At 32.7% G+C, this 16,780-nt stretch overlaps 1 protein-coding gene across 3 annotated transcripts; it reads right to left on the bottom strand.

Moving 5' to 3' along the window:
* Positions 1-5,270: 5,270 nt before the first annotated feature.
* LOC125067412 (collagen alpha-1(V) chain-like) lies at positions 5,271-15,736 on the bottom strand. Of its 3 annotated transcripts, none has more exons than XM_047676010.1 (13): positions 15,657-15,736; positions 15,061-15,101; positions 14,425-14,464; positions 14,332-14,351; positions 14,040-14,070; positions 13,350-13,753; positions 12,890-12,934; positions 12,735-12,783; positions 12,339-12,422; positions 10,992-11,167; positions 10,126-10,332; positions 8,748-8,914; positions 5,271-6,193 (listed from the first exon to the last, which is right to left on the bottom strand). In XM_047676010.1, exons 1-12 carry the CDS (start codon positions 15,718-15,720, stop codon positions 8,753-8,755), a joined length of 1,323 nt encoding a protein of 440 aa, XP_047531966.1. In that variant the 5' UTR covers positions 15,721-15,736; the 3' UTR covers positions 5,271-6,193; positions 8,748-8,752. The 3 variants fall into 3 exon arrangements, with proteins under 3 accessions (XP_047531966.1, XP_047531967.1, XP_047531964.1); XM_047676011.1 differs by lacking the exon at positions 5,271-6,193 and adding an exon at positions 6,914-7,683; XM_047676008.1 differs by lacking the exon at positions 5,271-6,193 and having other exon boundaries at positions 7,855-8,914.
* Positions 15,737-16,780: the final 1,044 nt, after the last annotated feature.

Raw genomic sequence — 16,780 nt, forward strand, 5'->3', positions numbered from 1 at the left:
TAAGTATGAAGCCTTTTCAATTTTCATAGTAAAATATATTAAGTCATTAAGCAGGTTGATCCAATATTTATTAGCTTGTGTGGCAGATATGAATTACAGTGATAATAGTTCTCTGAGAATAATTAAGCGCTGCTTTTACCGCTTTGGTTGCACATGTTTTCTTTTATGATTTAATACTGTATAATTGAAGTATATTCTTAGCAGAGCCGAATTGTATGATCAATGAAATTATAAATGATGATCGACGATGTTCATACTGCTAAATAACTACAACAATGTAAAGATCTGCTTTAGCTTGAAATCAAGATTTTTTATAATTTTATAAGCACTCGAGAAAAGGGTGATGTGGATAAATTGGAATTCGGATTTTTCATTAAGACTTACTAATAAGTGAAAATGTGTTATGTGTTTTGATATTATTTCAATATACCACATATTACATTACAGCCTGTAAATTTCCCACTGCTGGGCTAAGGCCTCCTCTCCCTTTGAGGAGTAGGTTTGGAGCATATTCCTCCACGCTGCTCCAATGCGGGTTGGTGGAATACACATGTGGCAGAATTTCGTTGAAATTAGACACATGCAGGTTTCCTCATGATGTTTTCCTTCACCGCCGAGCACGAGATGAATTATAAACACAAATTAAGCAAATGAAAATTCAGCGGTGCCTGCCTAGGTTTGAACCTGAAATGATCGGTTAAGATGCACGCGTTCTAACCACTGGGCTATCTCGGCTATATACCACATATATTTAATAGTATTGTATCAGTATTTGTAAGTTTAGTAAAATAACACAACAGGCCTTAGAAGAACTTGGTAAGCTGAATTTATCAGCATTCATTCAACAACGGAAATATGACAAGGTCTGGGTCTGACAAGGTCTGAAACAATGCAAAGGTTTTTTTTAACAAAAATTCCCATTTGGCGGTGAAATAAATGATGTACGAGTGTTACCAACTCTAACGAGCATACACAAAGCCCTGCCAATAAATAAAACACGCAACACGTCGTGCAGTAATACGTAGCTAGCTGCAATAAATATGTATATTTTATAATTATAGGGTTTATTCATATATGTGAAGGACCAACATTAATGACATATAAAATGTTTAAGAGCACGCGATTATCACAGTAAAAGTTCAAGTGGCAGAGGTCATTACGCCAACGGGCCATTTTGAGTCATTAAACCGTTTGCGCTAACGACCGAGGGCGAGCCGATTCAATTCCATATGTAGGTACGCCAACCTTAAATACAACGAGGAATTATTGTATAGACAATATTTCTAGATAAATTTGAATTAAAGAAGGCAAAATTGGTGAATTACTAAATAAACTAATTTAACGAAACAAAATTATTTAGGTACTGTTTCATTATTTAGAACTGATAAAGAAGATATTTATAGAACACAAAAGAAATATCTAGGCTTCGAGCATTTGGAAATTCAGTGGTTTTAAACCACAATCTTCGTTTAAGATTCAGACGTTTCAACCACTGGTCCATTTCAGCTCCCATGAATATAAATGTTGGGTTTTGTTGTTTGTTTTAGATATACTGTACGAAAAGACAAGCAATTAGGCTCAGGTCACGATATATCACGTCGGACAGGTAGCATGTTGTCGGGATGACGGAAAATGGTATTGGTAAGCGATTTTGAGCATAAGTTTAATAGTTAACTGTTGAATTATTTATTGTCCTTTTTCGTATACGATAAAAGTGAATCGTATCTATTTCAATGTATAACGATACAACAATATACCGTGAATGTTTAGGTATTAGGACTATGAACTTTATTGATTCAGTTTGACATTTGAGTGAAACCAAATAAGTGTAACTGGAGTGGCTACCGTTGTACTTACGTTACGTACGTTGTCAACATATTTGGAATTTAAAAGGAAATTAATAATATTAGTATTTAAAATGACCTGATTGTGAAATTATAACAATTGAGATCCTTTCAATGTTTATCTCGGATCAATTCAGTGGGTGCATTCAGATGTCGAATAACAGGAGAATTGAAAAAAAAGACATGCTGCGCTGACCCCGAATAGATTGGAATACGGTCATGGAAAAGAAAAGATCCTTTCAGAAAATATTACAGCATTACTAAGATAATATGAAATCAGTCAATAAAAATATTTTTACTTTCAATTTCAACAACAAAATAAAAAAGTTTATCTATACTAATATTATAAATCCAAAAGTAACTCAGTCTATCTGTCTATTCGTTGCTCTTTCACGACCAAACCACTGAGCCAATTTTGATAAAATTTGGTGTGAAGCTTGAACCACAAGCAAAAAATCAGCTATCTTTGTTATGCCTAACACCTGACGACGAACCCCTAAAACTGTATGAATCCGTAGGTGAGAACTATTTTATTATAAAGAATTCGATCATTTCATCCTAATTTAAATGAGTTTTTTTTGCAGTTCTTTAATTTTTGCCAGTTTTAACTTGAATTGCTTCAAGTCGCTTAAATATAATGACTAATAATTTAAACTTGGAAAAATGAATAATAAGTTCTGTTTAAAGCGACCTTTGAAGAATTATTCCAATTATTCTTGGACATAAAAAAGACTTTTCGTTATTACAATTAATCACAGCTTACATCGTCAATGGGCCACCGACCTTGGAAACTAGGATGTAATGTCCCTCATGCTCATAGTTACTCATGTATTCAATATGTGAAACTGAAATATCTCTCCGATATATTTTTTATATTTACACAGATTTTATTATAATTATTAAAAGTAAACAACAGTACTGTTATGTAAGAATTAACTTTGTATATTATTCATGAAATGTTTTATTTTATTAAATAGGTGGCAAACGAGCAGGAGGCTCATCGATGGAACGTGTACTTTTCATCAATTGAGCCTTTCGCTCATTGGATTTTCTACCGCCATGGACATTTGCAACACCAGGGGGCGTTGCCAGTCTTTGAGGAATGAGTAGGTGAATTTTCTTGAATGTTCCCAATATGATTTACGATGATACGCTATTTTGATGTTTATATACTTTTAAATTTATAGATATTTAATTCATTGTCGCATATCAGTTTAATCATATCATTAATAGCGCTACTCTGTAAAATGAATGTGATTCAATGAATTATATTTGGTGCAAGAACTTAATATTTGTATATAGCGGTATACAGATTACATTGAATGACATGTTTCAACGATCATTTGTAAATACCTAATTCTCAATTGATGGTTTTACCTAAAAACTATTAAATGACATATTTTTATCGCGTAGACACTATAATTATATGATAATGCATGGTGAGACTACCTGTAAGTACTGGAACTTTTGCCTTCATAATTTTGAAATGTAATTTTTATTTTTTATTTTGAATGTGATATTGTATCTACTGTTGGTTATCCTAATGAAAATAAAATAAAATAATATAACCACTTATGATAGTGTCCATGAAAAGTTTGTTTATATTTTTTCAAGGCGATTATTTTTCTTTTTTTGTTAAAAATAATTTATTAAAATTCTAGCCTTTCTAAACGGACTGCTCAAATTTGAGAACCGATTAAACGATAAATTTTCGGATTTACTTTAATTATAAATAGTTGAATTAAAACCATCTTCTTTCTATAAACTTCTCTATTTGAGGTCGTTTAAAAAGATAAATAGTTTTAAAAACTGCAAAATATCTCTCCAATTCGTGTATGAAGTTGAACAATACGTTATATTCATATCTACTCTACCTTTAATATGTTAATATAGCATATAGTATTTCGGTCAGGCTATGATTTCTCAAATTTTAATTCTATAAAATTTTGCTTTGACAAGGGCCTTTGTGCGCTGCGAGATAACGTCATGAGCGCTTGAAACAACTTATAGGTACGGATAGGCCTTGATATTAATTAACAAATATTATGACAATGAAATTATATGATTTTTGCCTTGTATGTCATATATGTCTTACTCATGTTATAACTTTTTTTTATAACCTAGATAGGCTTAAAGGCAAATGGGCTACCTCATAGTTAGTGTTCACTACTGCCCGTAGACATTTACGCTGTGAGAAATAACAACCATTACTAAAACGCTATTGCATCACCGATTCTGAAAACTAAGATGTCATATCCCTTGTACCTGAATTTCCGCTGACTCACTTACCCTTCACACCGGGCTATCGGGTTTTTCAACAGACCTAGCCTTTTATCAGTCCAATCAGGGATTTGAACTCAAAACCTCGGGATCTGTGGACTTATATATAGCCAGTAGACCAATGAGACAGTTATTTACATTACATTACAAGCAAAACCGTTGGCAAATGTCCATTTATTATATACTATTTTATTAACCTTCTCCAAAACAAGCTGTATCTTCTGTTATAAGCTTAAGAAGGATTTTTTTTTAAATAAGGAACACGAAACATCTTCTTGCCATTTATTAATATTAAATGTGAGCATTGACTGATATTAGGATCAGCTATTTCGTGCAATTAAAACTAAATAATGTTGGTATTCTGTATATTTTGAAGTATTTCTACAAAGTAATACCTTTTGTTCGATATTATTTTCACGTATGTCAGATTCGTCTCGTCAGAGATGCCAATATTTTTTTAAATTTCAGATTGTTAAGAATCTGTATGAGAAGACAATTTATCATCCGATGGAATATTCATTTCCTTTCCCGAAATAATTTCTCAATTAATACACCTGTTAGCTTCTATCATTATTTTATCATCATTCCCCATTTGATATCATAAAGGAGTTATAGCAGAAATGATTGAATTCATCTGTTTTCATTAGTGTAGTCTTTGCGAGTCTGATAGCGAATTAATCCTTTGTTTGCTATAAATTATTCAATTAAAATTCACGGTGGGCGCGAATCCGTTCAGCTTGGGTTAATTTTGAAAGCTGATATGCGTAACATTGAACAATTACTTTATGTGTATAAATTAAATTAAGACAAAAAAATATCTGTTATACGTTAAAAATAAATAAATTAATAATGGAATTAAAAGGGTATTTGGAGTTTATACAGTCAAAAATAATTATACCGTCATGTTAATGACTTAGGAATAGTAGTGCAAAAATTTTTTATTAACAAAACAAACATTTCATTTTTCGGCCACATTTTTGGTTGGTATTTTACAAGAAAAATTTAATAGTATTTTTGTCACCATTCCCCGAAGGTCATTAGTATTGTAGCTTTTTAATCTGTATTTGTTCATACTTAAGGCCTTAAGTATTAAACATAATATACTATTTATAATATAATTATAAATATTTTTAGATGTTTTATTCTGATACAAGAGGAGGTCGCGTTTCGTTTTAATTGCTACTTTTATTAGAATCTATACATACTGAATAGAAGGTACTTGGTTACGTAGATATTCATTACAATATTACTAATTAAGAGGTAATATGTATTGTTTTTATTATTATTATTATGTATTTAGGTGGATTAGAAAATACGCTAGCTGATGGTAAGTTGTCACCACTGCTTATATATTGATACTGGTATGTAAATATGAATTATTCCTCATATCAACAATTCGCCGCCAACCTTGGGAACTAAGTTATGTACTTGTAGCTGTAGTCTGGTTTTGTTTAGGGTTCATTTCATTGTAAGCTGTAAACCACTCGTCTTAAATGGCGCCAAAATTATGAAACTTATTTAAATAAAATGTTAAGTATATTATACATATATTAGCTTAGTCACAATTGAAGTTTGTCGATAACACTTAACTTTTGTTTAGAATAAACTTTCACAATTTACAACTACAGGGGCATTGTTATTAAAAAATATAGGCGAATGGCAACTACTGGAACTTTGTCATAGTGACAGCATGTTTTTGAGTGGCCTCCAGTCTTTTCACCGGTGCAATATAGAGACCTGCATTTGTCATATTGTGTAGTTCGATTTCCAATGTCTGATGACGGCAGTAGTTTTGTGGAGTCGAGTACCGCCGGAATTTGTATACCATTAAAACGTCTCATACGTTGCCGGTTTCTATCGGCCACTCGTGTACTACAATACGAAATAACAACGTATACCGTAATAGGTTCGTTTTTCTTTTTTTTTTTGTAATATAAGCGTAGCACCGCTCTCTAGCCGGCCAGTAACTATTTTCAGTACTCGTAACCATTTAGTAAATTGCAATCAAGAATCACATCTACGGCCTGAGCTCCTCGACTTTCTTATGTACAGCTATCGTCCCATAATTACTGGAAAACAAATCGGCTTACGCTATTAATATATTAGATATTATGAGCGAATGATATCTACTCAGACAGGCTTACACAAAGCTCTACCACCAAGTAAAGAATGAATAATGAATGTCAGATTATTTAATAATAAATAAATAACTAGTACTTCTTATATTAGTAGCAGTTGCGATTGGGAATAATAAATTTAAGATTATCGATCTACATTTCGTCGAAATAATATTGTCACTGGAGATTTCACCTTGGAATAGTGTATTTTGGTGTTTCAAAAGTGTCAGATATAAAATTTACGCTACACATTATAATAAAACTAATATTAAATGTACGTCTGTTGCCTCAAAACGAATACAATTCACAAATTCAAATAGAAAACAAAATTATTTTACGGATTTTTTTGACGCGGTCGGGTAACGTGTTTTGGATTAGACTAGCTGTGCCCGCAACTTCGTGCGCGTTGTTTGAATTTAAGTTATTTTGATATTGTAGTGTGTTTTTATTTTTCTTCTATATATAATTCTAAAATAAAATACATATCCTAATTACATTTGCTATCTAATAAGTCTCGTCGAAATCGGTTCAGCTGTTCCAGAGATTAATCGGAACAAACAGACAGACAGACAGACAGAGACAATTGTAAAAAATGTTATTTTGGTATATGTACCGTGTACATATGCATTTAGTAAAAATGTGTTATTTTAATATTAAAAACAGACACTCCAATTTTATTATATGTACAGATAAAAAGGCTTACCATACCGCCAGTTCGACTTACCTCACCCCTTAATTTTATCTAACACAATACTGCGAGATTAAATAATTGGTTGGTACCTACGTCAGATGAATTTAAAAAGTAATTCGTTGTTCATTTTATTGAAATACTTACCTACGTTATATACAAACTTTTCATGTATGTGTTACGTATTTCCTTTGAAATAAGGCTTAGGATACACATAGGATATGAATAATTTTGAAGTTCAAGATTGCGATAGTACAAATATGTGGTAAGGACTGATTAAAATTAATGTAAAATAAGTGCAGAAAATCTTGTTTCAGCCTTAAAAATATTGGAGGAAGCAGAGAATCATTACGGAAGACAAAGACACTAGAAATAAACTGTTAGTGAATTGATTTGGTTTTATTACTCATTATTTTCGTATTCCATTTTCCGTCTTTTTTTAAATTTGCATTGCTATTTTTTAAATTTCTGATACGATACGAGAGCTATGAATTTATTGTGTGAATCTATGGTATCGTGGGTTCTAGTTAGGAGTAGAACAGATGAACCTTTTGATCTAGGTTCATTTTTATTTGAAAGGTGACATAACCAAGAATGTTCTTAAGTATGATTAATAAAATCTGTTCAGCCATTTCAATATCATCAAGTATTTAATAGTTTTCGAAAATATTATGTGAAATTTATTATCTTAGTAGTAAATTTAGGTTTCTAACGTAAATGTAACTCTATGTCTGATCTGATGCTCGAGTATTATCTGGAATAAGCAGAATACCCAAATCTAAAAAACTTACAGCAGAGGTATCATTGGGCATGAAGTAAAAGATCACATATAGATACCTATTTTTAGTGAAGTTTTAATGAAGTATACACGAATATGATAATAATTTATTTGTCATAAATCTAGCAAAAGCTTCTTTTTTTAGAAATTAATGCCAAGAGATTCTCCATCTGTTTGGGTTGGTCATAATACTTTCTTATTCATTCCACCACTGCTCTTGATTGGTGATTACAAAAGTTACTTTGATGCTATTGAAATAAATTTGAGAATTAATTTGAACTCCAAAATTCATCAGCGAGTTGGCAGGCAACAAATAAAGCTGATATATTCGAACAAAATGAGATTGATCTCTAGTTATCAGGATAACAAGAATTAAAAAATAATCGTATTTGGATTATATATGCACATCATTAAATATATATTCAAGGTCGCCATCTTGCGTTTTATAGCATAGCTATTGAGGTAAAAGATCACATGTTAATATCATAAGTTACATAGAGATGGCGTTACAGGCACTAGTGGCTAATTATAATTCAAATTCAAAACAAAGATGGCACTATTTTTACTTATCTAATAACTACCTACTAACTTTCATACTTACACGAATAAATTACGAGCACCATAAATATACAGTACGATAATATTTCTGCTCAATATTTTTATCATAGACTTAAACCTACAATAGTTGATATCTTACATTTCTCAGAGCTTAACATAAAATATATCAGATTATGAATGATAAATAATAATTCATTTAGCCTATTAATACCACAAGACGACAAAAGCCAAATAAATAAAATTTCACATCGAATTTATGCGAGAGCTGGAATAATCTATTCGAATGTCGACGAAACTGTTATCGAAACTTTAGAAGTAAAATTCAAGTAGATAAGTTGTTGTATAACAAATTAATATATATATAATTCAAGTAAAAACAAGAGCAAATTGCACGGAATTCGTCAAACTAAGGCTTGTTTAGCTTTACTTTCTCTTCGATTGGAATAGTCTATATCGTAACCAAAAATTTTATTTCTTTTTACCTCAATTAAGTAGATGGTGTGTTATATTTAAAGCACAATTTTTTCAGTTCCACATAAACTTTTTGATCCAAGGGTCTTATATCTTGTATGAAGAAATCTACCACTGGAAGACGTGTATTAAGTTTCGATTCCAATACTATATCCGTGAACTCCCATGAATCACCAGTCTGGAAACAAAACATAAGTTTTAATAGGGTATTCTACTATATTTGAAAAAGTACTTAAAATACAAATATTTCGGCAAAATAAACACGCTTTGTTGCCATAAAATAAAATTGAATTTAAGCTTCTTTTATTCCCGCAAGAACCCTTACAGCCATTTTAGTGACGCAATATTGATAAAAGCAACGCTCGTGTCGTCGTCTGGTCGTGCGACCGGCACTCATTCAACGTACACAGCTATTTGATAAAAAATTTGGAAAATAATGAATTACAATCGCTATCGCTGGTGGGTATTATCCAGTTGTTCAAATACTAGTATTAAAACTCCAGAAAAGTTGTTTACAACGTGCCAGATGACATTTAAATGACAGTTTTTGACTTTATGACGTCAAACCAAGGCGGATCGTGTTTTAGGTCACGTGACACACATTAAGAATTACGACTTTTAATATAATAAATCAAAAATGTGCTTCAATGGCTCAAGATCAGAAATATCCAAACGTGTTAACATATTTCAAGTTTACAGTTTAATTTTCCCTCTTAGTTGGTCAGAGGGATAAAATTGCCAATTTGAATCAATAAAAGTGTCGTTATAGAATTTTTTGTCCTGTTTCATGGTCCTACTTGGTAGGACTTTGTGGCGGTAGTGGTACCGTGAGTAGAATATACCACCACACAGTACTACTTACTTCTGTTGCATCTAGTTTAAAAGGAGAGTGAGTCGATTTATCTACAGGCATAATAGGACATCTTAGTTCCCAAGTTTGGTGGTGCATAGGCAAAGGAATGGTTAATACTCTTTATAGCGTCAATGACTACATATGATTGTGACCTCATGTGACATCAAGTGACCCAATTTCACGTCCACCTACCTAAATTATTATAAAAATTGATCATCCAACCATTAGTTGTTTTACCGCTAAACTGGAATCCAAACGCTAAGCCGGCCAGTATAGTTAGGTAGGATGAAATGCACTAGTCGCCTTGCTCGCCCGCAAAATGCCTCTGCATGAAACGGCACCTTGCAGGCTTCGCGTTTAAAGGAAACCAATTTATACGAAAAGTGGAATACGTGTGCTGGTCTACCATTTATAGGTGGTGCGACAATGGAAAGAGTTGCCAAAGTTCTTCGTGCACGATGATATCACAGTTAGACGGTAACATATCAATTTAATAAGTTATATCTAATACAGTACGAACATAAAACAAAATTTACCATGCATGTATCCGTATCTTTGGGAATATCGTAATACATTGGCGTTCTTTTAGTGGAATATGGTCCCACTAAATTATCATTCCAAAGTAGCACTTGCAATGCATTATCCGTGTCGCTAATCACTGTCGTATTGACACAATGATATCTTATTGTCTGTGTGACGCCCGTAGATGACGCTTGAAGGTAGGACAGCTGAGATACTTGTAGCTGAAATATAATTACACTTTTACACTAATTATATTAATTGAATATAGCCATGATCAGTTTACTTGGTGGTAGGGTTTTGTGCAAGCCCGTCTGGGTAGGTACCACCCACTCATCTGATATTTTACCGCCAAATACACACTACACTGAACAGTACACTATATTGTTGTGTTCCGGTTAGAAGGGTGAGTGAGCCAGTGTAATCACAGGCACAAGGGACATAACATCTTAGTTCCCAAGGTTGGTGGCGCATAGGTGATGTAAGGAATGGTTAATATTTCTTACAGCGCCTTTGTCTATGGGCGGTGGTGACCACTTACCATCAGGTGGCCCATATGCTCATCCGCCAACCAATTCCATTAAAAAAAAATATATATAAAAAGCCAATTTTTATACTAAATTAAATAGAAAGGCAATAATTGTTCTAAGTGATGACGAGTGAGCATCATCATCCACACTGTATGAAATATAAGCTAATAAAGAAACGAAAACGTTGTCTCGATTTCACTGCGTAACTAACAATTCAAAGAAATCAAAACAATATAAATAGCTAAACATTACATATGTTCGGCAATATAATAACAGATGGAACAATAACCGTTTCTGTCATATCATTCCTTTTTTAAATGTTATTGTGAGTTGAGAAACTGAATTAAACTTACGTTGTAAAATTTCGTCAAATCGAATCCCATTTCACTTAACCAAAATGAATCGTTAGTGAACGTAATAGCAATCTCGTCGAGATCATATTCCAATTCCTGTATTTTAAGACAGGTTTCCTTCTCCGTTACTTTGCAATTGACTTCGAATGGATCAGAAGGATTTAGGTAAAATATACCTAAAAAAATAGATTATAAAAGAAAATATATGAGGGTACGAGTAAATGTTATGTGTTTCTGTCGTTAATGTATCGAACCCATTGTGAAGGACGTGACAGGTTAAAGTTTTGATAACATTTATTTCGAAGAAATCATGTATGTGTTTTATTTTTTAATATATCGATTGAGATTACTTTTTCTAGGTGGTAGGTTTTTGTGCATGCCCGTCTGGGTAAGTACCACGCACTCATCATATATTCTACCACTAACCAGCAATACTTAGTATTGTTGTGTTCCGGTTTGAAGGGTGAGTGAGCCAGTGTAACGACAGGTACAAGGGACATAACATCTTAGGCCCCAAGGTTGGTGGCGCATTGGTCATGTAATGTATGGTTAATATTTCTTACAGCACTAATGTGTATGGGCAGCGGTGACCACTTACCATCCGGTGGCAACTACTAATGATGTGTCACTTACAAATTTTGTACTATTCTAGTTGTTTAGAGTTTTGCAATCAACGCAAACAATATTGTAGGCTTTGGAACATTTACAAATCATCATAGCACAGGTTATGTATTTAATAATACAACAGTTTGCCTTTTAAGCAACTTATCTATAAAAATAATAAATAAGGAAATGCAAGTTAAGAGAATAATTACAATTTAAATGTCAGAATGGTGTCAAAAGAGTATTAGTTATAGTATCCGAACTCTGAATTCCTCATATCCTGTTCGTCTTTCTGATGAGTGAAGTTTCGTTATGAAACCATAAAGCACCACCAAAAAATTTTAAAGACTTAATATCTCTGTTACATAACAACAACAACATGTACAGCCTGTAAATTTCCCATTACTGGGCTAAGGCATCCTCTCCCTTTTGAGGAGAAGATTTGAATATTAGACTATTCCACCACGCTGCTCCAATGCGGGTTGGTGGATTCACATGTGGCACGATTTCGTTGAAATAAGCCACATGCAGGTTTCCTCACGATGTTTTCCTTCAACGCCGAGCACGAGATGATTTATAAACACAAATTAAACACGTGACGATTCAGTGGTGCTTGCCTGACCCACAATCATCGGTTAAGATGTACGTGTTCTAACCACTGGCCATCTCGGCTCTTCTTATCTAACAAAATTTAGTTTAGTTTAGCATTTAGTTGTTATATAGATTAAATAAATATGATCATACCATCTTCTTTCAGCTCTGCGCATGATACAGCTGGTTTCGAAAAACTTCCCAAATATGTCGGAGCGCTTTCTGGAGGAGGTAACCCTGCAAAAATATTTTTATTCAACTTTAATTTTCGAATATATTTGAATAAGATTTTATTTTACATTACAATATACACAAAAGCCATTTAACGTATACTGTATCGAGGTTATACTTAGTATAATATTATAACACGTGTTTGTTTATCTCTAGTAACTTAGTGCAGACGAAATCGTTTAGTAAAAGGTTAAGTGTTCAAGTATTATTTATCTTGATATAATATTGGAGTTCAAGATCTCTTCATCATACCAAATTACATCAAATTCGTTTAAGCAGTCTAGCCGTAAAACACAAAACATCGTAACAAATACTCACCTTCAGTGACACAATCTTTTCCCGGAAGCCCTGGTTCACCTTTTGAACCCTGAAGCATATTAAAAATTGTCATAGAATGTTTGTATTATTATACAATTTTTTATTTTAAAAGGTACAAAAACATCTGAATTTATATAGTAAACATTAATTCTTACCTTCATTCCCATTTCGCCATTACTTCCATTGAAACCAGGCACACCCTAAAATGTACATTAACATTTTATTAAATAAACAACATAAGTATTAGAAAATCTCTCTCTAGAACTCAGTATAAATAAATTGATCGATACTTTAATTCAATCACAAATAATGAATACCTACACATTACAATTATCTAATATAATTTGTAAGGATATTTATACTAAAAAATAGTACTCATTAGTATTTTAAGTAACACTGTCTATCGGAAATATAACATGGTAATACTGTACTGATGACGGTTCATAGAAACATATTTTGTGACAGTTTGTCGTTCGATATGACGTTTTCCACAAACAGCGAGCAAGAAATGATTGATTGAACTATGAATGGTCGAATTTGAACTAACAATCTTTGATTAAAATGACTTGTTCTAATCACTGGGAATTCTTATCCTTTGTTATAAACATTTCTTACTTGAATCCCTGCTAATCCTGGTAAACCTTTTGGTCCCGGTGGTCCTATAAATCCTATAGGACCTTGTGGTCCAGTCTCTCCTTTTATTCCAGGTATTCCAACAGGCCCCATCGGTCCTAAATCTCCTTTAGGGCCTTGAGACCCAGTTGATCCAGGTGGTCCAATATCTCCCTTAACTCCCGATAATCCTATTGGTCCCGTTTTCCCTGGAAGACCTGGTGATCCTGGTGGTCCTATATCTCCTTTAGCTCCCGTGGATCCTATTGGCCCAGGCGAACCTGAAGGACCTGATGGTCCCGGAGGACCTAAGGGCCCTATTGGCCCAGGTGGCCCTGTTGCTCCTGCCTTTCCTTCTTTTCCAGGTACACCAAGTCCGCCCTTCGATTTGCCACACAACGAATCGTCTGTGATTAAGCAAAATTTTTTTTTTTACACTATTTTCTTTTAATTTTCTGTTTATTGTCTTTTATATTTTTCTCATATTTAGGCATTTAAAAAAAGGCCAATGTGAATTGTTTATAAATATTCGAAACCTTTATAAATAATAAACTAAACTGCGAGAGTGATGGAATATATTCTTATATTTAAATTGCTAATAATACTCAACTATATTTTAACATAAAACATTCTATTACTGACTTTTATTTATGTAAAACATCGTTTCGATTACATTATTAGAAATTGGCTTACCAGCACTACAACTTTTCAGACCAGTTATGCCCTAGAGGAACAAACAAATAATGAATTTAATACAATACTTTTTAAAATTTTTGCATTACATAATAGGTAAAGGCACTCTCCCTTATGAGGAGATGATTTGGAACTTAATCCACAACGCTGTTCAATGCGGGTTGATGAATAGTTTGCTTATAATTTTTTTTTACTTTAGATAATTGAGTTGGTATAAAGATTATTAGTGTTATTAAAAAATAGGTAAATAAATTAACAATACTAGTTAAATATATAAAAAAAAAATACTCACAATTTTCAGATTACATCCATCTGAAAAAAAGAAACACAATGTATATACAAAACATACAAACAAATATTAAACTTCTAATAATAAATGACTTACTTAGCTCTGTTTTGATTTCTTTACCCATATATCCACTTATCTGAAACAATTTCCTGTATGAGTGCCATATATTGCATTGTACTTACAACATATATCTCATAATAGCATTCCTACAAATATTTGAATTATCATAGAACTATCATAACATTATATCACAGGCTTATACTTTAATTACACCATAAAATCAGCCAAGCAATATCACGTGTAATCAGTAATGGAATCAAATTATAAACCCGAATTAAAATTTATCAATTATTTATATTGGAAGTTTGGAATCTTGGATAAATACTATTCGTGAATTCACATTTATATGTAACAATATTTTTATCAAAACAATTATACATAAATCTGCATGTTATATAATGACTTGCTGAAATGTTCGTCATATTTTGAATCCAGAATAAAGTTTAGTTGAACACTGACACCTTCAAAGTTCATCTTTGATTTTAAATGGATTTATCATTAAATAATAATCTATCTCGTCATAATGTAAACTGTCGAATGATTGTATAAAGTAATAATATATTGCAATTTAACGCATTATTATAGACTATGAATGACGCAATGAATACGCGATAAACTTCAATTAATTAATTTATAATAGGAATCTCATGTCATCAAGAATATTGTACTTACCGAAACTACGGGTGCATCAATTTTCCTATGTTTTACAGGTTCTGTAACAAAGTACAACAGTATTCACTTATTCAGTAATATTTGTTGCCAAGTTTCCAAATTGCCATCCATTAATCAAAATCAAAATATACTTTATTCAAGTAGGCTTTTACAAGCACTTTTGAATTAAAAAAAAAAAAAAAACATAGAATACGGGAACTATAAAGTAATAGGAAATACTTATACTTATATACAGATACAAAATAGTCTAAAAGAGCCCATTGGACAAAACACATTGATTGAATCGAGTCACAAGTTCGAATCTAAAAATGCACTGAGTTTTCTCGTGCTTAATTATTTCGGTATCATATTTTCTGATCGACGAACAAAATATTGTAAAAAAACCGCCATGCGTCACTTAAAATATTGTGAAATAATTATGCGCTAAATAAAATGCCTTGGAGCAGCAAGTCGAAAAGGATCAAAAATCTTCTTCTTGAAAAAGAAGAACATTCATAACCAATAGAAAGCTAGCTGTCCTAAGCTTTGGTTACGGTTTCTGATATTCTTGTTCAATCTGATAAATAATATACCTCAATTTATGAATGTAATATTACCAGTATAAATTGTTTTAGGAATTATAAAACACAAAATCACAAACACCCATCGTTTCAACTCCATTATTAATTGTCGACTAATAAATTACAGCATGGAACTAACATATTAAAATCGTATGGATTTCCCCATCGATCAACCGCGTGAGGATAACGTTATACTTTAATTAAATTCAAATATGGAACATTAATTTTTACCGTCAAGATTTTATTAATAAACTCTTTGTATTTATCGTTCTTTTTAGGCTTTCGTACATTCAATGATAAAACGAAATTCTTATAAAATCTTTGTGTCTCAGTCTATAATTCTGAAAATCTTAACGAAAATGATGTGTTTAAATTCTTGTATAATATTACTTAAGTTTTATTGATATTGCGTACTAGAATTATTTTAATAGGTAGAAACCAAATAATGTATAGATAAATATATGTGGTATTTACTAACTTAATATTTATAGTCATCAACTTAACTGACGAAATAGACTTCAAATATTGTGATAATGTTATCCGCTTTTTTATTTTGTATATATTTTATAAAATTCTAATATTTAAATACCGTATTGAAATACTTCTTTTTTACAATTGACTATCAAATATTTTTGTGAAGTTTAATTTATATATATATATATATATATATCATCAGCCCACATTCGTCCACAGCTGGACATAGGCCTCTCCAAATGTACGCCACTGTGGTCTTTCTTCGGCAACTCGCATCCAGCTCCTGCCAGCCGTCCAGCCAATCGTCCCTCCACCGTGCCCGAGGACGTCCTACACTACGTTTGCCGAGACGCGGTCTCCACTCTAGAACACGTTTTCCCCACCGGTTATTGGTTCTACGACAAATATGCCCGGCCCACTACCCCTTCAGCTTACTAATCCGGTGGGCTATGTCGATGACTTTGGTTCTCTGATGGACCTCACCTGATTTCTGATGCGATCCCTCAGAGAGACTCCGTGCATAGCCCTTTGGCTATGCTCGGAGTCTCTCTGAGGGATCGCTATCGCTCAGCGTGCTATGGAAAGCCATAGCACGCTGAGCGACTTTAACCCGGTGGACCAGCTTTGACGTGAGTGTCCGCGTTTCGGCTCCGTATGTCATGACGGGTAGGACGCACTATTTGAAG

Source organism: Vanessa atalanta, chromosome 11 (assembly GCF_905147765.1).
Source record: "Vanessa atalanta chromosome 11, ilVanAtal1.2, whole genome shotgun sequence".
NCBI lineage: Eukaryota > Metazoa > Arthropoda > Insecta > Lepidoptera > Nymphalidae > Vanessa > Vanessa atalanta.